General features: G+C 40.1%; 1 protein-coding gene across 1 annotated transcript in view; it reads left to right on the top strand.

Moving 5' to 3' along the window:
* Window positions 1-23,319, top strand: part of LOC308496847 (guanylate cyclase soluble subunit beta-2-like) — a gene marked incomplete at its 3' end in the record, with an annotated part of 60,346 nt that extends 37,027 nt beyond the window's left edge. The window contains 9 exon segments of the mRNA XM_081046645.1: window positions 393-609; window positions 5,942-5,967; window positions 5,971-6,112; window positions 6,115-6,251; window positions 9,301-9,456; window positions 10,002-10,148; window positions 20,236-20,390; window positions 23,184-23,196; window positions 23,200-23,319. Coding sequence (XP_080902771.1) covers window positions 393-609; window positions 5,942-5,967; window positions 5,971-6,112; window positions 6,115-6,251; window positions 9,301-9,456; window positions 10,002-10,148; window positions 20,236-20,390; window positions 23,184-23,196; window positions 23,200-23,319 — 1,113 coding nt within the window.
* Window positions 23,320-27,455: the final 4,136 nt, after the last annotated feature.

Raw genomic sequence — 27,455 nt, 5'->3', positions numbered from 1 at the left:
TAATTCTAAAAAGAAGGAGAGAGAGAGAGAGAGAGAGAGAGAGAGAGAGAGAGAGAGAGAGAGAGAGAGAGAGAGAGAGAACAGAGCTAGGAAGCAACTATTAGCTCAAGTGAGAGCTTTAACTTCTGTTTCTTATTAGTCAGAGATATGCTTTTGAGCACTCTATTGCTCAAATATTCTTTTCTATTTTAGAGATTAGCTGCAGATTTGATTTTTAAAATAATGTTTAACTATTACTCTGGTGTTTATTTCATTACTGACCCCTTTCCCCCTAATGAGTCACAAAGCATGGCCAGAATGATATTTCTAAGGGAAAGTTTATGGTGCAGGTTGCTTTTTATGATGCAGGTTCCTTTCCATTCTTCAGTGTTACATCTGTTCTCTGTGTATAGCTGAGGGTCAAGCAAGATGGAGTGAATATTCAGAAATATGTCCCAGGACTCCAAAACCAGAAGATTCGATTAGATAAGTATTTCTCCATCATTCATCCCCAAGTTACCTTCAACATTTTCAGCATCTGCAAATTTATCAACAGTCAATTTGTCCTGAAGACACTGAAAGAAATGATGCCTGAAGTATGGAAACATCAACCCACGCTCAAACTCCAAGGTAATAAGTCACCCTTTTCCCCTTGTTCTCTGCTGTTTGGGAGATTGGCTAGAAAAGAAAGAAGAGCCTTCCAATTTCTTCAAAAAAGTTGGATGAAAAGTGGGGCAGGGACTGCATTCAGAACAGTTGTTTTTCTGACGTTTCCATTTGGCTTGATCTATAAACAATATGTTTTATTTCCTCAACTGTTTATGGTTTAGATATAAATGGACTCTAATTGTATAATATATAGAATATAATATATTGTATAATATATATAAAATTATAAAATTCTGGTCTCTGTTACTAAGATTTTCAGAATGCACGTGGTACTATCAGAACTAATTTAATGTCTTTTTTGTATAGCAGCATGATCATATGACCTACTGTTAATAGGGCATGCACATTTTTGTTTCGATTGTGGTAAAATTTACATAACATAAAATTTACCACTTTAACCGTTTTTGAGTGCTTCCAATTTTTGGCTATTGTGATCTACAGAGTACAAGTCTCTCTTGAAATCCCTACCTACAAAACTTTTTAGTATATATCCAAAAGTGGACAAGATGGCTGTGGTAGGAGGACACTGAACTCACCTCATCCCATGAGCAAAATCAAATATATATGTAGAGAGATGTCAGTTGCTCCTGTGAGACAACCAAGCACTGAAGAAGAGCTTCTGACAACAAACAAGAGAAAGAGACTAAATAGAGAATGCTGAGAAGCCGAGGGAGGCCTCTGGGAGTTTTGAAAACTCTCTAGGGCTGGAGGAGTGGGTGAGCACCATTGTTTATGGCCCTGTCCACCTCTATGGGGTGGGTAGGGGCTCTATCCAGGTGTTCTGGTATGCCTGCAAGGTTGCTGCAATGTGTTCCCAGACACATCGCCTGAGCCTATTTTGGCTCTGCACAAATAGAGCAAGAGGATCAACAGGGCATTGCTACACACCCCTGGCCTGCCCACTTGGAGCTGCTCTGGCTTAATGGGCCAGTGCCCTGTACACCGTAAGCACCTGCTTGGCTCCTAACCAGCCTGTCAAAACCATGCTGCACGCAGTCCACACAGAGCCTGCTTCTACATGCTTCTACATAAGGCCAGTTTTCCAAGACGGGGAGAGACAACTATCTTGTCTAATTCATATAAACAAACATAGAAATTCAAATAAAATGAAAAGGCAGAAGAATATCTCTTAAACAAAGGAACAAGAAAAATTGCCCGGGGGATGGGGCGGGGGCAGCAGAGGGTGAACCCTAAGGAAATGGAAATAAATAATTTGCCTGATAAAGAATTCAAACAAATGGTCATAAGATTGCTTACTAAATTTGAGAGTGGATAGAAGAACTTAGGAAGAACATCAACAAAGATTTAGAAACTATAAGAAAGAACCAAATAGACGTGAAGAATACAATAACTGAAATGAAAGGCACATTAGAAGGAATCAACAGCAGAGTAGCTAACACAGAAGAATGGGACAATGGCCTGGAAGCCAGACTACTGGAAATCAACCACTCAGAACAGCAGAAGAAAAGTGAACTTCAAAAAAATGAGGGTAGACTAAGGGAATTCTGAGATAACATCAAACATTCAAACATTCATGTTATCGGCATCCCAGAAAGAGGAGAAAGGGAGAAAAGAGCAGAAACTTTATTTAAAGAAAGAAAGGCTGAAAACTTTCCATAAGTGGGAAAGAAAACAGACATCTAGGTCCAGGAAGCACAGAGTTCCAAACAAGATGAACCCAAAGAGACTCACAGCAAGACATATTGTAGTTAAAAACTGCAAAAGTTAAAGAGACAGTCTTGAAGAAAACAAGAGAAAAATGAATTACACACAAAGGAAAGAAACCCTATACAATTATCAGCTGATTTTTCGTCAGCAACTTTGCAATTCAGAGGGGAGTGGCAGGACATCTTTAAAATGCAGAAAGAAAGGAACATACAACCTAGAATAACTTGCCCAGCAAGGTTGTCATTCAGAGCTGCAGAAGAGATAGAGTTTACCAGACAAGCAAAAATTAAAGAACTTCATTATCATTAAACTAGCTTTACAAGAAATGTTAAAGGGTCTCCTTTAAGTAGACCAGGAAAAAAATAAGAAAACATGAGAAAGGTAAAAATCTCACTGGTAAAGGCAAATATTCAATAAATATAGCAAATCAGACATTTAAAACATTACAACAGGATTAAAAGAAAAATGTTTCAAATTCAACTCAAACTATAATAAATGATAACAATAACATAAAGCATGGAGAGGGGAGTAAAAATATAGTCCTTATAGAATATATTCAAACTTAAATGCCCATTAGCTTAAAGTAGAGTGCTATAGATAAGGAATAATATACATAAACCTCAAGGTAACCACAAAACAAAAAAACCTACAAAAGGTATACAAAGAATAAAGAGAAAGGAAACAAAGTGAAAAACACTAAAGAAAACTAAACAACCACAACAGAAGAGATCAAGAGAAGAAAGGAAGAGAGAACTATAAAAACAACCAAAAAACAATTTATAAAATGACAATAAGTACATACTTGTCAATAATTACTTTAAATGTAAATTGATCAAATGCTCCAAACAAAGACTAGGGTGGCTCAATGGATTAAAAAACATGACCCATCAAACATAGGTACTGCCTACAAGAGACTCACTTCACATCCAAAGACATACAGATTTAAAGTGAAGAGATGGAAAAAGATATTCCATGCAAGTAGAAACAGAAAGCTAGAGTAGCAAGAAATACTTGTGTCACAAGGATGCCAATTCACAAGTATCCCAGTTTCTCTAAATCCTCATGAACACTTGTTATCTTCTGTTTTTTGTTTGTTTGCTTGTTTGTTTGTTGGATAATTGCTATTCTAATGGATTTTAACTGATATCTCATTATGGTTTTGATTTTCATTTCCCTAATGATTAGTGATTGAGCATCTTTTCATATGCTTATTGGCCTTTTGTACATATTTAGAGAAATGTCTATTCAAGTCATTTGCCTATTTTTTAATCAGTTTTTTGTTGTTGTTGCTGTTGTTGAGTTATAGGAGTTCACTAAATATTCTGGATATTAACCCTTATCAGAAATACGATTTGCAAATATTTTTTCCCTTTCCATGAATTGCCAGTTCACTCTGTTGATTGCACCCTTGGATGCAGAGAAGTTTTAAATTTTGATGTAATCCAACTTAACTATTTTTCCTTGTATTGCCTGTGCTTTTGGTATCACATCCAAGAAATCATTGCCAAATCCAATATCATGCAGCTCTTCTCTGTGTTTTCTTCTAAGAGTTTTGTAGTTTTACGTCTTACATTTAGGTCTTTGATCTAGTTTGAGTTAATTTTTGTATATGGTGTGAGATGGCACACATTTTGAACTGTCTTTTTATTAGACTGATGATTAGGTGTTCTAGGCATAAACATAGGCAGGGCTTTAGAGACATGTGAGAGGAAAATGATGTGTTTTGGGAACCCCGATTGAATTGTAGAGTGGAGTGCTGGGAGATGAAGCTGGCAAGATTGTGCAGTTGGAAACATTTTTAAGTGTCCACTATGAGCAGATTTGAGATTTAAAATGGTCACTCTGGAGGCATGTAAAGGATGGACTAGAGAGTAGAGAAAATGGAACCTTGGAGACCAGGTGGAGGCTGCCATTGGAGAGCAGGTGAGAAACTTTCTAGTGCTGATTGCATTCAGGCAGTGGCACTGGGGTGATGATCAAGGAACAGAAGCATGAGATGATGAAGGCAGAAACTGGTGACCAGATGTAGGAATTGAAAAATATTTCAGATAATTATTAGCTTTCTTGCTTGGGTAACTGGTTGATAAAGGTATGATTAACAGAAAAGACATGATGTAAACTCGTGAGCAAGGATTTTTGTCAGTTTCAGTCACTGCTACATCCTTACTGTTTAATGCTACATGCCTGGCTCGTAGGAGGGACTAAGCACATGCGTTATAGAAGAATTAATAAAGAAAGAAAAGATTTGCAGAGGGCAGAGAAGGTGAGTTCAGTTGCAGATATTCATGTATAAATACCTAACTGGTAATAAAAAAAATCACTTGATGGGAGTATAAATTGTCACAATCTTTCTAGAGAGGGCAATTTGGCAATATGTGTCAAAAGCCTTAAAAATGAGCATATTCTTTGTCTAAGTAATTCCGTGTTTAAGGATACATTCTTTAACACAATAGCCATGATTGTACACAATGAGTTACTTCAAACTTGTTCTTGGCAATGTTGTTTATAGAGCGATAAACTCAGATGTACTATAATCAATTCTAGCTTATTGCTTAAATAAAATATAGTATAACAAATGTAGCCAGCAAAAATATGGTGCATATCTTATTTAATGATATGGAAAAATATCTATTAAATATTCGAAGTGAAAAATTCAGATTACAAAAAGTAGATGCCAGATAACCCCATTTTTTTTATAATATAAAAATTAACAGTAATTACCTATGTGGTGTAATAATGACTCTTTTTATTATTTTCTTCAACTTTTTACTTTTCTGCAATGAATGTGTATTACTTTTACAATAAAATAATAAGCACATTTATTTTTTATCTTAAATTTTTATTGAAAAATTAATCTTTATCATAAAATGAGTAACATACAAGTTCAACTTTGTAAAGAGTCTCTGCCCTATCAGATTCATCAATGCACTATTACTAGGTGCATATTTCTTTGTCTACTTTCTTTTTTTAAATTAAAGCTTATTGGGGTGACAATTGTTAGGAAAGTTGCATAGATTTCAGGTGTGCAATTCTTTATTACATCATCTATAAATCCCATTGTGTGTTCACCACCCAGAGTCAGTTCTCTTTCCATCACCATATATTTGATCCCCTTTACCCTCATCGATCACCCCTTCCCCCCTTACCCTCAGGTAACCACTATTGATTGTCAGCCTGGTGTACAATGCAGTTGTGGGATGCCAAAAGAGAAGACTACCAAGACAGAACCCTGGGGAACACCAACATTTAAGGAATGAACAACAATAACAACAACAACAAAACCCTAAAGAAATAGTTGAAAGAAGTAGGAGAAGTCTCAGGGGGAAAGCAGTGTCAGGAAAGTCCCTGGAAGCGAGATGTCAGGAAGGAGGGTCTGCTCCACCACACAGCAGATTGGCTGAGTAAGGAAAAGACTGACAGACTTGTGTTGAAGCAGGTGTTTGGAGGCCATGGAGAGAGAGGGAGATGAGTACGTGGAGGCAGAAAGTATAGCTAACTCTCACAAAATTTGGCTGAAAGGGAAGGAGCGAGACTGTAGTGGATAGAAAGGCCCATTGCATGGAGAGTCATATCACCTCCTGTTGGTAACATGCTGTCTTGTCACATTTCTCTCCATGAGGGAAAGGCCAGATGATCTGGATGGAGTCTACGTAGCGCATGATATACCTGTGCTCCCCCATGCTCCTCCTGCAAGAGCTGGAGGAGCACCAGAGGCATCCTTTGGACCTCTCCCCCCATGACACCACCAGAGATCTCATCCTGCTGAACCAGCAGCGACTGGCTGAGATTGAGCTGTCCACCAGCTGGAGAGGAAGAAGGAGGAGCTGTGGGTCCTTGCCAAGCAATTGGCTGTAGAAAAGAAGAAAACAGAGACCTTGCTTTACACCATGCTGCCCAAGCATGTGGTCAACCAACTGAAGGAAGACAAAAAGATGGTTGCAGGTAAGGCATTTCCTTCCCTCCACAGGGACCCCTGAGCAGGAGGCAGTGTGCCTTTGTGATTAGGGGCACAGAATCTGAAACCAGAGAGACCTGGGGTTGAATTCTGGATCCATCGCTTTTGAGCAACATGACCTTGAGCTAATTACTTAAGCTGTATATCCTTAGTTTTCTCCTCTACATTGAGAATAATAAAAATAATACAGGGGTGAAATATAGATTAAATAAAAATGCCTGTCAATGACACTAACATATATAACATTCTCTAAGGATTTAAAGCTATATCCTAAGATGGGCCTCTTTGCTCAGTGACCATGAATAGGATTCTTCACTATGACTGGAAGTGATACACCTACACATTAAATTGTGGGGTGCCTCTAAAGACCACCTGGGAGAGTAAGCTATTTCTGGAGTGAAGGATGCCATGTTTACTTTGAACTCACTTTCCATTTGTAATGGGCATGGGTTCATCCACCAGACAAGCAAGGTGAATGTACTCAGTGCCAGGGTGCTGTCCTAGGTTCTGGGGACCCAAAAGAGTTCACAGTTTTGTGGGTTTGAGAGATATACACAGAATAAATTAATGAGGGTGTGAGGTTGGCCAAAGGAAAGGAAACTAATATGCATTAACAATTATTATGCCAGGATCTGTGTTAGACATTTTACATATGCTGTTTTATTTAATTTTCTGAACATTTCTATGAGGGAGGAGTTATTTATCCATATTCTACAGTTGAGCAAATTTACATTTACCTCAGCTTATGAGTAAAAGAGCTGAGGTAATCAGTCCAATAATGGACCAATAATCAGTCCATCTAACACAAACATTCATACTCTTTCCATGACATAAGGTACTATAGAAACACAGATGATGGAAATTAATAATAAATGAATGCCAGAAAAGAAAGAGATGGGAGAAAGGTGGGGTTGTGAAGACCTATATAAAGTGTGTGGTATTTGAGTTGGGCCATGAGGCTAAATATCAGCAAAAAACAAAACAAACAAACAAAAACCAGGAAGGGCAAGGCACTTCAGGAGAATAGGATAGTAAGAGCAAAGGTAAGGTAATATAAAAAGAAATACTGCTGGGCATTATCCTTAGAACATGAGGGTTTACGGCAAAGTGGTGCCTTATGAGGCTGAGCAGATAGGATGAGGCTCAGCTGATGTCGTGATGAATCTGCATTACTATGGAAAAGGAAATCATCTTAAATTTTAGATGTGGGGATTCACTGGAGTTTTTTTGTTGTTTTTGTTTTTTTGTTTTTGTTTTTTAATAATGGAGGTGACATGATTAGCTTTGTAAATATGATTTTGACTGCAGTGCAGTGAACACATGTGAGGGAGGCACACTGAAAGCTCATCAATATGCAGTTGAGTAATGGTAAAGGCCGAATTCAGGCAGCACAAGTAGGAATTGACAGGGTTTCATAACTGAGAAGATGGAAAAGGTAAGAGATAAAGAGTCCGTGATGAGTGTGAGATTTCTAGTGGGGAAAGGTGATGTTTTATCCTAAGACAGAATCAAAAAGAAGAATCCTGAGGGTTGGGAAAGTAAGGTCAGTTTTAGAACTGTTGGATTTGAAATACCTGTGGGATACTCCATAGAGCATGGCTGATAGGTAGATAGGAACTGTAAGGGGAGCTCAATGGAAAGTTCTAGGACAGAGCTATAGATCTTATCGCAGTGTGGATGGTGATTCATCATAGACTATGAATGATGAATAAAGTCGTCTAGGAGGCATGAGGTGAGATGAAAAGAATTGGGTATTGAACATTAGGGGACACCTATTATTTAAGAAGGAAGAACAGCCAGGGAAATATATAAAAGGAGATGAGAAAAGTTGGAAGAATATGAAGAGAGGATGTAGGCCAGAAGCCAAAGGGAAATGAAAGTTACATGAATAGGAGATTATTACCAGAAGTATAAATCATATAGAAGGCTCCCAGCTCTGTTCAAGGAGATATCCATTTAGTCATTCAACAAATATTTATTGAGCACCTACTATATGCCAGGCCCTGCTCTAGGAGCTGGGGATACAGTAGAGATCAAAACAGTCTCTCATCTCATGGAGTTTATGTTCCAATGGGGGAGATAGGCAATAACCAAATAAACAATCTTATATAAAATATCATGCCAATTGAGTCTTAATGGAGTAGAGGGCTGCACTCAAGCACAGAGGACAGAGAACTAGGGAGTGTTATTTTAGATAGGGTGGTCAGAAAAGTTCTCACTGAGGTGGTTCCATTTAAGATGTGAGAGACAGAGCCCCACGAATATTTGAGAAGAGAGTGAGTCAGGCAGAGGAAACAGCAGGGCCAAAGGCCCAAGCAGGAGGTACTTGCTCTGCTGGAGAATCCCCAAGGAGGCCAGTGTGGCTGGACTAGAGCCAGGCAGAGGAGCAGCGTGGAGACATGAGGTCAGAGAGGTGGTGGGCACAGAGCGGGGCCCTTTACAGGCCATGGTTAGGATTTTGTGTGTTAGTCTAACTATGATGACAGCTGTAGAAGATTTGAGGCAGAGGAATCAGAGATCTGACTTAAACAGATCATCTGGCTGCTGCATGGAATCAGCAAGAGTGAAAGCAGCCAGATGACTTGAGAATGTGTTGCAGATATGGTAGTTTCCTGCCGTACTTCGTGGTGACCAGTCTCTACCGGCCCTGACTCTGGCTCTCCTGTAGTTCAGCCTCTGCCTTGGCCCACTTGCCAGGGTTTTCTCTGCAAGCGAGTGCCCACCCAATCCATTTCTGTCATTCCACAGCACTTGGCACATCTTACTGAGTATTTGTTTACTCTTCTATCTACTTCTCTCCACTGGGCACTCCTTAAGAACAGGGGCCATGTTTGCGTCGTGCTATGTGATTTTTCCCAGCCTGGTGACCAGCTCATAGCAGGCATTCAATAAATGTCAGTTGGGTGAATGGTGAATAGCATCTGTCTCCTTTCCCCCAAGGCACAGTCAGGTTTGGTTCCCAAGGGTCTCTTGAATTCAGAATCCATAGAATTATTATTCTAAATCCTTAGCTATCACTAACACAGGAGGTATCAAAGGGATTTAAAACCTGCACAATCCTTTTTAGTGATGTGGTGTCATTTAAAAACATCTGTGCTGCCTGTGAACCTATCCAAATAGTGAATATGCTGAATTCAATGTACTCCAAGCTTGACAGATTAACCAGTGTCCACGAGGTTTGCAAAGTAAGTGTTTGTGTGCTGTGGGGTGTGTGTCACAGTGCACTTGGGCAGGCTGGTACTCAGTTGTAGGCCTTTCTCTTCACCGGTCTAGGGTTTGGTGTGGATGGGAGCAGGGTGAGAAGGAAGAGCTAAAAGGAAATTGGAGGTATTTCAGGAATGTTAGTTTTTTTTAGGAATCCTTCATAATACCCAATACTAAGGTGCATTTGAGGGCACACTTTTCCCAGAGAGTAGTTCTCCTACTCCTTAAATTCAGCAGCAAATCTAATACAAATAATACATATCTAATATATAGCATCCTACGCCTATTCCAGGAGCTTCATCTTCTCTGGGATTTGTTTCAAAAGCAGAAAGGCCTTTTGGCTCTCTCTTGGTTGTTTTCTAAGTCATTTCCCTGCCCCCTCCTTCCTCATACTCCTCATACCCCTAACAAGTAATCACCAGCTTTAATAAGGCCCTCCATCAATATATAGAAAATTACACAAATTTCTAGTGATATGTTTAGTGCATCGAGGAAACCCTCTGAATATCATTTTTCCCCCTTACAGGTGGAAACAATAGGAGATGCTTATTTAGAGGTAGGGGGTGTACCAGTGCCTATTGGAAGCCATGTTCAAAGAGTGGTTAATTTTGCCTTGGGGATGAGAATTTCTGCAAAAGAAGAAACACATACTGTTACTGGAGAGCCCAGCCAGGTAGAGAGCAACAGTACTTTGCTAAATACCACCTCACACAAAAAAGTAGAATTCTATTTAATAGTCTGCTCAAGTGATTCCTGGCTATGTTACAGTAATTAAAACGAGTGAGATCCCTTTTTGTTTTATTGATGGTTTCCTTTGCTGTGAAAAAACTTTTTAGTTTGATGCTAGTGCACTGTTGGTGGGACTGCAGATTAGTGCAGCCACTATGGAAAACAGTATGGAGGTATCTCAGGAATCTGAAAATGGAACTACCCTATGATCCAGTAATTCCACTCCTAGGCATCTACCCGGAGAAATCCAAAACTCCAATTCAAAAATCTGTATGCACTCCTATGTTTATTGCAGCACTTTACACAATAGCCAAGATATGGAAACAACCAAAATGCCCATCGGTAGATGACTGGATTAAGAAGCTGTGGTACATTTATACAATGGAGTATTACGCAGCCATAAAGAAGAAAGACATCTTATCATTTGCAGCAACATGGATGGATCTAGAGAACATTATGTTAAGTGAAATAAGTCAGAAAGAGAAAGACAAGTACCATATGATCTCACTTATATATGGAATCTAAAGAAAAGACTATGTGAATGAACTAATCAGAGTCAGTTTTGGGGACGCAGAGAAAAAACCGAGAGTGGTTAGATGGGTGTGTGGGAGGGGGTTGGGGATAAGGGGAAAGGTGAAGGGATTTGGAAGCAGCTGGTAACCACAAGATGGCCTCAGGGTTTTTCTTTTGAAAATTAATTTGGGGAAGGTATTCTATAATGTTGTAAAGATTTTGTTGGGTATCCGATGGACATGCGTCCTATTTGGGAGACCACCTCAGGGATACTGTGGATACCTGATCATGGCATTGTACATCAGAAGCTAAACATTAATGAATGCCAACTATAATTTTATATATATAATGTGATGGTTCAGGGTGAGGTCGGAGGGATAGTGGATGGGGGGAGGGGGGTTCACAGTATGAGGGATATAAATGATGAACGTCTAAGTATTACCTTGTTTTGTACACCTGAAACTAATAAATAAATTAATTAATAAAAAAAAAAAAACAAAAAAAAAAAACGAGTGATTTCTCTCAACTCTTCTCTTCTCTTGTGTATGTTACTAAGTAATAGACAATACTGTGTTTCCCGGAAAATAAGACCTACCCGGAAAATAAGCCCTAACATGACTTCCCAGGATGACATCCCCTGAACATAAGCCCTAATGCGTCTTTTGGAGCAAAAATTAAAGAAGACCCGGTCTTATTTTCGGGGAAACATGGTAGTCATAATATTACTGTTCCAATTTCTCTCAAATTTCAGAAGAGGCTGTGGAGCTCAGGATTTTCACGTGATTCACTTCAGGCTTCTTTGTCCATAACTTAGGATAGAGCTGAGCACGTCTCCTCATTTACTTTGTAGGGTTCAGTCCATTTTGGAAGCCAGCTCATTTATAATTCCTGCTTTTTTGTTCAAGCATTTCAACAAGTGGTCAGGTTTACTAAATAGCCAACTTTTCTTACTGAGGGAAATTGTGTATCCAACTTGCTGTCTGACAGGTTCAGAACTCAGGCTGAGGTGTGAAACTGCCTCCAGCCAGCAGGCTAGACACCATGGTGCCATAAGATATTCAGAATAGCTTTCCTTCCACCACGTGGCCATTAGGGAGACATCTGCTCTGCTTTCTGCAGGAAGCTACTCTTCCAAGTACGGAAGTTTGTTCACTCTATAAAAGTTGAACAATTTTGGAAATGAAAAGTAGGTGTCCCCTTCTGTCTGCTCAGCAGATCTTAATTGCTCTGAGATGGCTTAGAGCAGTGTCTCTGCCTTTTGAAACCGAATCGCTTCCTGTGCATGTTGGTCAGATCTTCAAAATGAACTAAATAGCCAACTAAAAATAAATAGAGCCAGTTATGAGATGGAAATGATTTTTTCCCATTATAACCTGTATGCAGGAGATTCTAAAAATGTGCTCCACTCACTCTCACCACGATAATTTAGAAGTTGAGAAATCCTGTAGAACCTGATTATTGTGTCCATTGCAATCTTCTGAGTAAAGGTTGGCTTTAGGTAATCGCAAGAACAACATGTCCACAATACTTTGCCTGTTGTATACACACAGATACATCTGCTGAGTAAAACCTCCAATGCAAGAATTGAAAAATCAGGATGGGAGGTAGTGAGGACATAGAGATAAGAAGGTCAGATAAGAGATGTTTCAATTTAAGGACTAATGCAAGCTATTGGAGAAAAAAATAATTGAAATTTACTGTTGTGTAAACAGAAAGTGTGTGTGTGTGTGTGTGTGTGTGTGTGTGTGTGAGGCATAGCAACAGAGATGTGAATAATACTACAACTATAAGAATGAAATTAAACAATAAATTCCTGGAAACTCTCATGGTAGATATCCTAAGAAGTAAACAGGAAAAGACGTTATCAATTCTAAGAATAGGGACATACGAACATGGTCAAATATCCACCAGAAAGGGCATGTCATGTTTATTTAGGGAAGTAGGGGAAAGGACTGGAAATATTTTCTCTCTTAAGAGAATTGTGCTCCATTTCTACAATTTTAAAATTAGTACTCTTTGAGATCTTCTATTATTCCATTCATATAACCTTTAATATACATTTACTGAGGAACTTTTATGCATACAACAGTACTACTAAATGTTGAAGGATTCAGAGAAGTATACAACAAGCTTCTTTTCCTAGAGGAATTTATAATCTTATTTCAAGGAGAAAATCTAGCATGAAAAGACGAAAAAACAAGTAAATATGGTTAGGATATTGAAGGCTGCCAGAGACTTCTGTTCCCATACTAGCAGTTAAAAAAAAAAAAAAATCAGAGCACAAAGAAATACAAATGAACTAAATTCCAAAAAGTAACAAACCTTTTTAAGGAGAAGACACCCTAATTACATTTATCCCTTAGGAGAGCAGCAGGAGAAGTAATCCATCAGGTGAGATTAAGGAGAAACCAGTCTAAATTTTAGTGAACTTTTAATGGCCACATTGGGGCTGAAATGGAAAGTTAGAATCCCAAAGATCCTGTAGTTGATAAGTCCTAGCCACAGAGGCTGTACCCATCTACCAATTCTTTCCCACAGGCCTTCACCAACTTCATAGGGTTATTCAGCCAAAGGCCAAGGATAAGAAAAGAGAGTTGAGAGAGAATATAGTCCCTGAGGTACAGAGGACCTTCCACAAATGCAAGGCAATGGCCTATGGAAGGTGTTAGAGTACAAAAACTAAGAGAAATCCCTCTGAGGTACTCTTGGCTTTCACCAAATATGCTACAATAACCCTTTGAAGTCTGAGGGCAGAGATAAATCTCCCAAGGTACAGAGAACCAAGGTACTGAAGGGTATGGAGATTTCCCAAAATCTCATTGTTAGTCTCTAAAGCAGAAGAGATCTCCCATAATTCAGAAAGCTAGTGGTGTGGATATAAAGCATAAGGAGGTTCTGAGATTGCCCTGATCCCAAGCCCTTCTAGAAAAAAAGTCCTGATCTACCCTTCATGATATTTGAAATCAGCACTACATAAATCTAGCAATATCTCTGGAAGAAGCTCAGACCCAACTCAAATGCACATTATTTCATTCAGTCTCCAATCTAGCAGTCTGACAGAAAGAGAGGTATGAATTTTATAAAGGGTAAATGTTATCTACTTCAATCTCTACTGTACTTTCACACACAATATGAAACATACAATTAAATAATTTAAAATATTAGATCCAACAACAACAAAAAAACACACACAAGAAAATGGTGGTGTGGTGTACAGCCAAGAGAGGAAATAGAAGCAGGTCCAGAGATGGCCTAGATGTTGGAATTATCAGACAGTGTCTTTAAAAATGACTGTGATAAATATTTTAAAGGATCTAATGGAAAAGGGGAACAAGTTTGAACAGATGGGAAATACACACACACTGTATCTCTGTCTATTCATCTATCTATCATCTGTTGCTCTTTCTATCTGTCTGTCTGTGTGTCTATTTATCTATATATCCCATGGAAATGAAAACCATGATATCAGAAATAAATTATTCATTTTATGGGCTTAAAAAAGACTAGATACAGTAGCAGGAAGGGTCAGGGATTTTGAAGGCACAGCAATAGAAATTATCCAAACTGAAACACAAAGAAAAAAAACAGGAAAAATTGAAGCACAGCATTCTAGATCTGTAGGATAATATAAAATAGATTACTATATGTGGAACTGGAATCCTAGAAGGAGATAGAGTGAGAATGCCTCAGAAGAAATATTTGAAGAGACAATGTTGGAAAATTTTTAACATTGATAAAGGATATCAACCCACAAATCTAAGAGCTTAACAAATTAAAGCAAGATAAGTACAATATATACAATATATATTTAAATATATCAAAAGACCTACCCAGTACAATAAGGCAAGAAAAAGAATTATAATACATAAAGACTGGGGAAAAAAGAAGTAAAATTATCATTATTCACTTATCATTATTCAGAGTAAATAATGGTGTACCTAATAAACTTTAGCTATAGTAAACTACTAGATCTAATAAATGAGTTTACCAAAGTCACAGGATACAAGGACAATACACACAATCAGTTGATGTTTTATATTCTGAGGGCAAAAAATTGGAAAATGAAATAAAAATCTTTAAATCTAGTCTTAAATCTTACAAAATAATAAAATTGGAGGATTTACCCTACCTAACTTTAAGACTTATTCTAAAACTACAGTAATAAAAACAGTAGAATTGGCAGAAGGATTGAAAAACAAATCATTAAAACTGTATTATGTGTTCAGCAGTATAGAGTACATATATTTAAGACCAACTAATTTCATGAATAGTTTTTCTCAATTACAGTTTACATACAATATTATATTAGCTTCAGGTGTACAACATAGTTATTAGACATTTATATAACTTATGAAGTGATCACCTCGATAAATCCAGTACCTATCTGACACTATACAGTTGTTACAATATTATTGACTATATTCCCTATGCTATACTTTACATACCCATGACTATTTTGTAACTACCAATTTGTACCTCTCATCCTTTCACCTTTTCACCCATTTTCTCAATGGTTCCCATCTGGCAACCATCAAAATGTTCTCTGTATCTATGAGTTTATTTCTGTTTTGTTTGTTCATTTATTGTTATTTTGATTCTACATATAAGTGAAATCATATGGTATTTGTCTTTCTCTGTCTGATTTATTTCACTCAGCATAATACCCTCTCTGTCCAGCCATGATGTAGATGGCAAAGTTCATTCTTTTTAATGGCTGAGTAATGTTCCATTGTATGTATGTACCACTTCTTTATCCATTCCTCTGGTTTTGACACTTAGGTTGCTTCCATATCTTGCCTATTATAAATAATGCTGCAATGAACAAATAGATGCACATGTCTTTTCAAATTAGTGTTTTGGTTTTCTTCAGACAGATACACAGAGGTGGAATTATTAAGTTCTTTGTCTCTTGGTATAGCTTTTGTTTTAAAGTCTATTTTGTCTGGTATAAGTATTGCTACTCCAGATTTTCTTTTTTTGTTCCTATTTTCATGAAATATCTTTTTCCATCCCTTTATTTTCTGTGTGTGTCTTTCAATCTGAAGTGAGTTTCTTGCAGGCAGCATAGATAAGGTCTTGTTTTCTGATCCATTCAATCACGGTATATCTTCTGATTGAAGCATTTGATCCATTTAAATTTAAAGTAATTGTTGATAGATATGTAGTTATTGTCATTTTATTATTCATATTTATATATTTTTCTTATAGAAATCCCTTTAACATTTCTTGTAATACTGTTTTGGTGGTGATGAACTCCTTTAGCTTTTTCTTGTCTGGGAAGCTCTTTGTCCTTTGATTCTAAACGATAGCTTTGCTGGATAGAGTAATCTTGATTGTAATCAAGTAATCTTTCATCACTTTAAATATTTCTTGCCAATCTCTTCTTGCCTGCAATATTTCTGTTGAGAAATCAGCTAATAGTCTTATGGGAGCTCCTCTGTAGGTAACTAACTGCTTTTCTCTTGCTGTTTTGAAGATTCTCTCTTGTTTTTAACCTTTGGTATCTTAATTATGATGTGTCTTGGCATGAGCCTGTTTGGGTTCATCTCGTTTGGGACTCTCTGCACTTCCTGGGTTTGTATGTCTATGTCCTTCTCCAGATTAGGGAAGTTTTTCATCATTATTTCTTCAAATAAGTTTTCAACTCCTTGCTCTCTCTCTTCTCCTTTTAGTAACCCTATAATGCAAATGTTGGTACATTTGATGCTGGCCCAGAGGCCCCTTAAACTATCCTCATTTTTCAAATTCTTTTTTTCTTTTTGCTGTGCTGATTGGGTGTTTTCTGCTACCTTATCTTCCAAATCACTGATTAGTTCTCTGCTTCATCTAATCTACTGTTGATTCCCTCTAGTGCATTCTTTATTTCAGTTATTGTATTCTTCATTTCTGGCTGGTTCTCTTTTTATGTTTTCTGTCTCCTTGTTGAAGTTCTCACTGAGATAATTGAGTATCCTTATAACCAATGTTTTGAACTCTACATCTAATAGATTGCTTGTCTCCATTTTGTTTAGTTCTTTTTCTGGAGCTTTGTTCTTTGTTTTTGTTTTTTTTCATTTGGGACATGTTTTTTTGTCTCCCTATTTTGGCTGCCTCCCCGTGTTTGTTTCTATGTAATAGGTAGGGCTGCTATGTCTCCTGGTCTTGGTAGAGTGGCCTTATGTAGTAGGTGTCCTTTGGGGTGCAGTGGCACAGTCTCCCTGGTCACCTGAGCCAGGTGTTGTAGATGTGTCCCTTGTGTAGATTGTGTGTGCCTTCCAGTTGCAAGTGAGCCTTGGTTGCTGTTTTCACATCAGAGGGACAGACTGATTCTCAGGCTGACTCGTCCTGAAGACTGGCCATGACAATAGTGAGGAGCTATTGTGCAAAAGCTGACCCTATGGAGTAGGATTCACTTAGCAGGTCTCTGGTGCTACTGAGTCTTTCCTTTGGATGTATCATTTGTGTGGGTGGTTGGATGGTGCTCTGGTGTGATCTGAAGCTGTCCATTGGGAGTGTTGGTTCTGAGGCCTCTTGAGGAGGGGGGTGGGGCTCTGTTGAAGGTCAAGATCAGCCGCTGTCTATGTTCTGCCTGGGGCCAGTTGGTATGAGCTACAAAGTGATCTGCAATTGGTTTCCACTTGTGATGGCTTGGAGGTGCCTGGGAGAGGTTAAACTGTGAACTGATGCCAGATGCTGCTAGTGCCGGGCTTGAGGCTGCTTAGCAAGAGGTATAAAGCATGCTGAGGCCAGGTTTTGCTTGTTTGGGGTTTGTGAACCTTTGAGAGAGTTTTGGAAAATCTGCAGCATGAGCCAAGATAGGCTGCTTGTAAGGAAAAGCCACTGGAAGTGGCTTGGGTGGGCTGTCAAGTTGGGTGGGCTGGAGAATCACCAAGACAGGGTGAATGGTCTTAGCCAGGTTGATGCCCAACCTGTCAATCTGTCCCTCTTATGTGAAAACAGCAACCAAGGCTCACTTGCAACTGGAAGGCACACATAATCTACACTAGGGACACATCTACAACACCTGGCTCAGGTGACCAGGGAGACTGTGCCACTGGGCCCCAAAGGACCTACTACATAAGGCCACTCTACCAAGACCAGGAGGCATAGCAGCCCTACCTAATACATACAAACAAACACGGGGAGGCAGCCAAAATAGGGAGACAAAAAAACATGTCCCAAATGAAAAAAAAACAAAACAAAGAACAAAGCTCCAGAAAAAGAACTAAACAAAATGGAGACAAGCAATCTACTAGATGTAGAATTCAGATATGGTGCCCACCTGCACATGCAGGCTAGGTGGTGGGAAGGTTCAACAAAGAAACAATGGTTTCTACCAGCACTTCTGTCTGGGAGCAAGTTGCCCCTCCAGCCCTCATCACGAAGCCAGACAACTCAGTTCCTCCCTGTATGTATGTGCCTGGCACCTTTTGAACTTCTTCCCCAGTACTGGAGCTCAGAGTAAGTGAATCCATCAGTGAGTCCTTTAAGAGGAATACCTGTGACTCCAGTTGCCCTCCAGCTCACTTAGCCACAATCCCCACTGTTTTTCACAGTCACGTGTTATGGTGACTTCTCTTCCCAACACTGAACCCAGGACTAGGGAGCCTTGTATGGGGCTCCTCAAGGGAGATTTCTGCAGCCAAGATATCCCTCCTCCTGCTTTTTAACTGCCACAGGTTGGTTTGGGACCTGCCTGATCTGCATCTCTGCCCCTCCTACTAGTCTCAAAGTGGCTTCTTCTGTATATCCTTTGTTATAGGACTTCTATTCAGCTAGACTTCAGGCAATTCTTAATGATAGTTGTTCTGTAGTACAGTTCTATATTGTTCTGTAGTATAGTCATGGGAGGAGGTGAGCTCAGCATTTGCCTACTCCACCATTTTGACTGGCAGCCTAAGGCCATATAACTTTTGACCAAGACACCAAATTAATTCAATGTAGGAAGGAATCTCATTTTGAGAAATGGTTTTGTTACAAGTGAATTTCCTTGTAGAAAGAAAAATGTACCTCAATCCTACCTTACTGCATATATAAAAATTAATTTAACATGTATCAAAGACCTAACATAAATGTTCGAATTATAAAGCTTCTTAAAAGCAAATCTAGGAGAATAGCTTCCTTACTTTGGGGTAAGCAATGACTTCTTAAATAGAACAGAAAAAGCATTAACAGTGGGGAAAAAAAAAAGATAAAATTCATTGTTATGAGTCAATTGTGTCTCCCCTGAAATTCACATGTTGATGCTTTAACCCCAGTACCTCACAATGTGACTATATTTGGAGGTAGGGCCTTTAAAAGGTGTGATTAAGTTAAAATGAGAGATTTTAGTTCAACCTGAACAGTGTTTTTATAAAAAGAGGAAATTTACATATATGAGGAGATACTAGGGAGGCACACACATAGGGAAGAGACCATATAAGGACACAGTGGGAAGGTACAATTTGCTAGGTGAAGAGAGAGCCTGCAGAAAAACTAAACCTGCTGACACCATGATCTTGGACTTCCAATCTCTAGAACTATGAGAAAGTAAATTTCTGTTGTTTAAGCCACTCAGTTGGTGGTCTTGTGTTATGGTAGCCCTAGAAAACTAATACATTCTTCAAAATTGAAAATTTCTGCTTATTGAAGAAAATGCACATAACAAACCCACAGAATGGGGAAAATATTTATAATACATATACATTACATAGCCAAATATATATAGAACTCCTATATATTAACAATAAAAGATAAACAACTCAATATTTTAAATGAGCAGAAATCTTGAACAAACTTTTCACAAAAGAAGATACATGAATGGACAATATGTACATGTAAATGTGCTTAACATCATTAGCTATCAGGGAAATGCAAATTAAAACCACAATGAAATATCATTTCACACTCACTAGAAGACCAAATGGTGGTGAGAATGTGGAGCAACTGGAAGTGTCACATTGCTGACAAAAATGTAAAATGGTTCAAAGATTTTGGGGAATTGTTGAGCAAGGTATTTTTTGTTTGTTTGTTTTGTAATAAGTATACATCTACCTTGTGACCCAGATGAAAATATATGTCCACAAAAAGAATGTTCATAACAGCTCTAAAATGTAAATAACCTAATGTTCATATTCATAAAGAGAAGACTGGATAAATAAATTGTCATATAGTCTTACAATAGAATAGTATTCAGCAATAAAAGAATGAACAACAATGTGCGTAAATCTCAAAAACATTATATTACATAAACAAAGCCTGATATAAAACAGGGTATGCTAAGTAATCCCATTTATGTGAAGTTCTAGAATAGGCAAGTTAATCTTTGGTAAAAAGAAATAAAGTGGTTACCTGTGCAGAGAGGATGGCACTGAACTGGAAAGAGACCCAAGATAATTTTATGAAGAAATGTAATTAGTGTATATTTTATTTCATATGATGGCTATAAGGATTTATGCTCAAAACTTAAGGTCTGTCTTTTTTGTTTTATGTAAATTATATCCCAGTTTTAAAATAAAGGTAAGAGAGAACCTCTTTTCAGTGAGGTTCTCTCTGTACAGATCAGAGTGGGGATTCACATTGGACCTGTTTTAGTAGGTATTGTAGGGGGCAAGATGCCCCGGTACTGCTTATGTGGTGACACAGTGAACACAGCTTCTAGGATGGAAAGTCATGGGCTTCCTGATAAAGTGCACCTGAGCCCCACAGCCTACAGGTAACCATTCATTCATCCATGCCTTCCTTTGACTCTTCTCCTTCCAGAATTTACAGAGGACCTACCAGCCATGTGATGGATGGGGTAGTGGAGGACACCCATGTTTTCTCTTCCACATCACACTAGCTTAGAGGAGACATCGTGTCAGACAATAAACATTGTTGAGTCTCTACTACAAGATAGTTTTTGCTCTCAAGGAGTGCAGGGATTGGCAAATTTTGCCCACAGGCCAAATTCAGTCTGAAGCTTATTTTTATAAATAAAGTTTTATTGGAACACAGCCAATGTCTATGACTGCCTTCATGTTAAAATGGAAGAGCTAAGTAGTTGTGAGAGACAGTATAGCCTGCAAAGCCAAACACATTTACTATCTGATCTTTTACACAGAAAAAGTTTGCTGACCCTCAGCCTAGTGGAAGAAGAAATATTCACAGATCATTATTTTAAAATTGTGATAAGTACAATGATAAAGATATTTATAAAACGATACTTATGATTTCTTGAGAACTTATAAGAGGTCACACTCTGTCCTAAGCTTTTTTTTAAATATGTTAGTTCATTTACTGTTGCAACAACTCTCTGAAGATATACTATTATTATTGTTATCTATAGATGAGAAAAGTTAGGCACAAAAAGGTTAGTAAGGTGCTTCAGGTCATAAGTAAGCTAGGAAGGAAAAGAGTCAGATAAAACCCAGAGAATCAGGCTTGGAGGAAATTACAGGGTGTGTTATGGGAGCCTAAGGCAAGGGGGCCCAACCCAGTAAAGAAATTCTTTGTGGAAGGGGAGATTCCTGAGCTGAATCTTGAGCAAGGATTCCCAGAGTAGGACTTAGCCAAAACTGTGGTATTGGGAGTGAAAAAACAAGCAGTACAAACACAGATGTAGAATAAGTGCAGAGAACTATAACAATTTAGCTTTCTGTGGTAGAAAATATGAAGCAGAAAGTGGTGAGAGCTATGGGTGCCTCATTAAAAAGCAAGGCTTTACCCTAAAAGTGAGGAAGAAACCCTAAGGAATATGAGATCAGAGACAATGGCCAGGTCAGGGTCCTATTTGATACTGACCACTCCAGACTGACAGAGATTCAGGAAACGGGAAAGAGAAGACCTGTCAGGAGTTTGGTTTGGACCAGAACATGGGTGGTGGGGATTGGGGGCAAGTAGATCAGCTGGACTTGGTAATTGCTAGAAATGGAGAATGAGAAAGAGAGAGGACCCTTGATTATCTCCCAGTCTCCACCTTGGGTGACTAGGGCCTGAATTTTACTATCTGAAATCAGACAAAAGGGATTTCAGGACATAGGGGCAGACAATGAGTGCTGAATTCAAAGGAATTGTGGAGAATCTAGGTAGAGGTACCATTAAATGGATGGATGAAATTTGTAGTGGAGTTGTTGGCTGGCATCCAGACTTGGAGTAAGCAACATTTAGGTAGTAATTAAATCATGAGAGTTGATAAGATCATCTAGAGAAGGATGAGAAAAACAGTGGAAAGAACTAACATTTAAGTGGCTGTTGGAGAAAGAGGAGCACATGTACGAGGTGGGAAAAATAGAAAAGAACCCAGGGAAAGTCCAGGGTGAGAAGCACCCTTATGAATATTTTCAGGGTGGAGGAACTGAAAAAAATGTCAGATATACTAACAGGACTGAAAAATATTCACCAGACATTTGTGGGGACATTATCAGAAGTGGTTGTTGTGGAATGGTGGGGGTAGACACTGGATTATGGGTTGAAGGATAAATGGGATTAATGCAAGTGAGTTTTTTGTTTCTATTTAGGGTGAAAGAGACCTTAGCATGCAAGGAGGGTGAGGAGAGGATGCAAATGGAGAGGGAGCTGAAGATGAGGGAAGAGGTGGCCATGGGGCCAGGGCCCAAGGAGGTAGGAAGGGAGCATAGATTGGGTGCCCTTGAAAAGGACACCTCATCCTCTGAGATTGGGGAAGAGGGTGAGTGTGGTCAGTGGGGTGAGAAGTTGCTGGATTTCACTATAATGGTTAATATTTCATAGATGAATCAGGTCACAAAGAAGGAGGCACAGTCAGCTGCTTCCCAGTGAGGTGAGCCAGTGCCAAATGGGGGGAAATGGAGTGGTGAAGGTCTAAAACCTCCAGGAAGCTGGCCAAGAACAAGGGAAGGTTGATGTGTGCTGAGACCTGGCTGAGGCAGCTGACCATGAATTTGAAACATTGCTGGTTGGCACTGTTCTGTGGTTTTTCTCTCAGCAGCCAGTAAATAAATAAACATTTTATAGTACTTCCATAGCTCTGTCTCTTTTCCTGGCCCCCCTCTCGATCCTCTTCTTCGGTTCCTTAACAGCTGGAAACCATGCAGAAGCTTGGGGACTTAGGATGAGCATGATGACAGCCTAGGGGCATATAGGGTGCTTGGGGAAGATGGAAAGAAGAGGGCTGATCTCCAAGGAGCCTCCTGTTTCAGAACCATGTGGGACATGGCTGTAGAGGTCTGAGGACTGCTGGTATGAGCAGTGTGTTGAAGAAAGGAGAGGTGGTGATAGAGTCACAGGGTTTTGGTGGCTCCCCTGTGCTGTCCCTCTGCCTTTGTCCCTCACCCTGTTCAGAATGTCTGAGCTTCATGCCTCCCTCCTCTCCCCACTTGCCTTTTTGCACCCCTCAGCAGGCCCTACAGTCTGAGGGTTCCCATCCTCCTTCACTGTGTGTCCTGCACCCCAGACTTCTCCTCTCTCATTACCGTCCTGTTGTAGCCAACTCTCAAGTTACAGACCTGTGATCTTCAATATCTGGTACATTGTTTACCCCTCTGTGCAGAGCCCTGGAAAATTGAGTGTTTGAAATAATTGAGAGGGGTGAAATCGAAGTGAAAGGGAAAGGGAAAATGACCACATACTTTCTGATCCAGAATTTGAATGCCTCAGAGGATAAGATCATGGGGAACTGTGCTTGATCACAAAGGTAAGCAAAAAAGAGAAGGCTTGTCGTGAGTGTTGAATGTGTTTCCCACTGACAATGTCAGATGTATGTAGTGTGGTCATTGGGTTGCAGGGTCAGTGTGGGTATCATCTATCTGCACAACAAGATGCCATCTTCAGCCTGGTAACAGCTCCTGAGGACCAGTGCCACCATTTTGCCCTGAACACTCTTCTCTTGCATCCTGGATATTATGATGTTCCTTGAGCTGGGCTGATGAACCCAGTCTAAGCACCTTATTTTCAAGGTTCTTCTTTGTCTTACAAAGGAGCTTTCCCCAACAGCTTTTCCTATAGCTGGGGGCTAATTCCAGAGTCTCCCTCTGCTCCTCAGCCTCAGAGGCCTCAGAATAGACTTTGCAGAAACCTGGAGCCTTTCACCTTCCTCAATTTCTGCTGCCTTCCAAAACCGGGAAGAAGGACAAAATCCATGACTACCCAGCTCAAGGGATGACAAGGGAGTGAGTTTAGGTTAAATCTCCTAGCACTAAGCTGGAACAGGGAATTCCATTTGGCTCGTGGTGCTCAAAAAAAGCAGCAGCTACAATTCAACAAGGAGGTCTCCATCAGCTTCAAGGCAGATTCCATTCACTCTATGCAGTCAGGGACCCTTAACAACACCCTTGCTTAAAGCTGGGAAATGCTGACCAGAAGAGGAAACCCAGTAGCAGGAAGTAGACCTTCCTGAACCTCAGAAGCAAACTGGGGAAAGATATGGATTCATTTTGACAGGAGCTAATCTTTAGCTGCTCCAGGGACCTGAAAAGAGAAATCTCCAATTCCAGAGGTTTCTCATTTACATAGCTAATATATGTGACTGTCTCTTTGGGACACGAAATGTGGTTATTATTTTAACATTGGGGCTACACCAGTGAAGAGATGGGTATTTGAAGAAGCTTTTAAATTGTTTTCATAGTGCTTTCATTCAAATAACATCTTACCTTAGTGTCCCTGTGAGCTGTGATTGGTTTTGGCTACATTTTACTGATGGAGACACTGAGATAGAAAGATGTAAACTAGAAACTAAAAATAACTGGCTAATAAAAACCAGGAGCTACCCTCATTAGAGGTTTTGGTCTCTGAATTTCTAGGCTCTTTGCCCACAAACATGACTCCCTCTGTCTCACCATGTCCTCCCAACAGTACAGAGGGTTGCTAGACAGGGATAAACAAACATTTTCCCCCTTAATTTTTTCTTTGTTATCAGAGATAGACAAAATAAAGGGGTGAGGTGTGTATTTTGCCACCTGCTCATGGGAGAGAGGAAGATAGAGCTGGAGGTTTTAGCGTGAGGGCAGGGCAGAATCTTGCTTGGAAGATGTGCCCAGTTCAAAGCTGATACTACTAATTTCTCCCATTCCCACTATAGGGTTTCCCAAACTTTCCAGTTGGAGAAACAGGATTCTAGAACGTGGTCTGTGTCAATAGACTCTAACCCACTTTCAGTTCTAAGCTGGAAAACAAAACAAAACAAAACAACCAAGTAGAAAATGAGTAACGGTGCCTCAACTGAAAGTCTCAGTATGGATCCCAAGGAAGAAGAAGAAGAAGAAGGTTTATACAAACAGATGGGGGTAGCCCTCCCAAATCCTAAACAGTGTCTGTGCAAACCGGGAAAGGGCACCTCTTTGAGCGTAGGTAGTCCTGAGGCATGGCTTACAATAGAGGAAAGTCACCTCTCTCTGTGGCTGATGCCAGCCCCTAGCCTGATCCCCAGGAATCCCTAAAGAGAAACGGCATAGCCATGTGTGTGGAACCCAGAGGGGGGATCTCGGCATCCTTTCTTTTCATGCCTCTGTACATTTCCCTCGTCCTTTTCCCCATCAGCCTAGGATTTCCTGCAGTGAGCCTCAGCTGTCAGGCTCTGGGGAAGGGGTTGTCTGCTTCTCCGGGCCCACCCTCCCATCCCCAGTGGAGTGCAGGGCTGGAGACTCCAGCACGAGCAGGGAGGCCAGGATCCCTCAGAGGAGACCAGTGCTGACACTACTTCCTAGTGTCTAAGTGGCTCTAGAATGTGACCCCATTAACCTCCAGGGGCGGAGTCACTCAAAGTCAGTGAGGGAGGAGGGGATACAGAAACATGAATATGCAAGATAATGCTCTTCCCAAATTGGCCTCTTTCCTCCGATTAGCTCCCATAAGACACATATATTGGCTTTTCAGGAGATTTGGGGGAGATGTGGGAGGGAGACCAAGAAGATGAATTTGCAGAATTCAAACATACAGCCAGTGCAGTCGTAGACTGCAGCAGGACAGGGGGAAGGGAGCTCAGTGTGTCCTTCTTGTGTCCTCATGACTGAATGTCCCTCCCCCCCAACCCTCTGTCCACCTGAAATGAAGATACCAAGGAGGTAACAGGAACAAGAAAGGTTGGGACCCTGGAGAGCCCTTCCTCAAACTGTCTTCCTTTTCTCCCCTTTGTTTTCCAAAGCAGGTGCATTTGCTCATTCTTCTTTTGGGTAGAGCATGCCTTAAATGTATTAAACATCCTGCAGCGTCCCCACAGTGACAGTTAACAGTAGGGACCCCTGTCTCTCTAGTCCTTCTCACAACAGGCACCTGAGGAACTACCCAGGGGCTGTTGATGTCAGAGGCATGGAAGAAAGGTCCCCCACCTCTGCTGCTCGTGAAGTCTGCTTGCGCATCTGTTTTTACTTTTCCTTCCCCTCACACTTTTTGCAGAAGCACTTGCTCAAGGAAGTTGAAGATGGGTCTTGTTGCTGTCACTAGGAACTCAGCCAGCTGGCATCTGCTCCCGAAGGGTGACGCTGCAGAAAGTGAGGACTTCAGACCCGTGACAAAGACCCCAGTGCCTGTGTTGTATGTGAAGAGAATTGTGGCTTCAGAGGTATGAGTAATGGGGGGTGGGAAAGAGCCAGAAAGGGACAACTCAGGTGGAGTTTGGGGCCTTGGGGCAGGATTCTTCTGACTGGTTACTCACTGTATTTTGAAGAAGAGTTTTTTGAATGCTGCTCCAACCCATTCACCTCCCCACCCTGAAGTGTCCCCGGGAGGGGCGTCTCGTTCTGAAAGGGCTCTCTATGCCCCCCTCCAAAAGAATCTCTAATACTCAGAAAAACGTACTAGCCTCAATGTACCCACTAAACGAAGCTACTCCGAAGACTGTGCCCTCAGGGCCTGCCTCCTCCTAATAAGGCGTGCTGGAGACCATCTCACCATTCCATCTTCTGGTGCTCCACAGAGAACTCAGAGCACTGACACGACCACACAGCTTGGCCCAGTGACCCTCTTCTGCACTTTATCCCTGAAGGTGATAGGGATGGGAGGTTTCTCTCAATTCATGCCTACACTTGACTGCCACTGAGCCATTCAGCTCCCTCAAGAGCCATTCTCAGGACTGACACAGTGCTTTCTGAGGATGGGTCACAAAGGGGTGATGAAGGACCAAGGATGGGCCTGCAGGTGAATCACTAGCGCAGCACACCTCGCACCTCTCCCCTCTAGCTTGGTGCAGCCACTGCCACCCTCTCCATTTCTGGAAACCCCATGCTAAGTGACCCAAATGGAGTTAAGCTTTGAGACAAGGGAGCAGTGAATGTCTGTTACAGAGGACAACGTCCCTGGGATTTTCCAAAATCCATCCCATGTGCCTGAGACAGTTTCATGAGACAATCCACATGAAGAGTTAGAACAGCTTAATAATCCATGTAAAGCGTTAGCTATTATTTTTTTAAAAGATTTTTTTATTAAATGATAGCTAACATACAACATTATAATAGTTTCAGGAGTACACCATAGTTATTCAACATTTATATGCCTAACGAAGTGATCTGCGTAAGTCTAGCAGCCATCTGACCCTGTACCACACTATCACCATATTATTGACAATGTTCCCCATGCTGTGCATTACATCCCCGTGACTTTTTTGTTTTATACCTGGAGACTTAAACCTCTTATTCCCCTTTATTTTTCCCCCTGCTTAAATTTTCAATTACAGTTGACAGTCAGTATTATTTTATATTAATTTCAGGTGTACAATATAGTGGTGAGACATTTATATAATTTAAGAAATGATCCCCCTGATAATCTAGTATCCACCTGGCACTATACATAGTTATTACTATATCATTGTCTATATTTCCTATACTTTACA

Source organism: Rhinolophus hipposideros, assembly GCF_964194185.1.
Source record: "Rhinolophus hipposideros genome assembly, chromosome: 4".
Taxonomy (NCBI): Eukaryota; Metazoa; Chordata; class Mammalia; order Chiroptera; family Rhinolophidae; genus Rhinolophus; species Rhinolophus hipposideros.
Note: the sequence above shows the minus strand (reverse complement) of the source record. Positions and strands in the feature narration are given on the sequence as shown.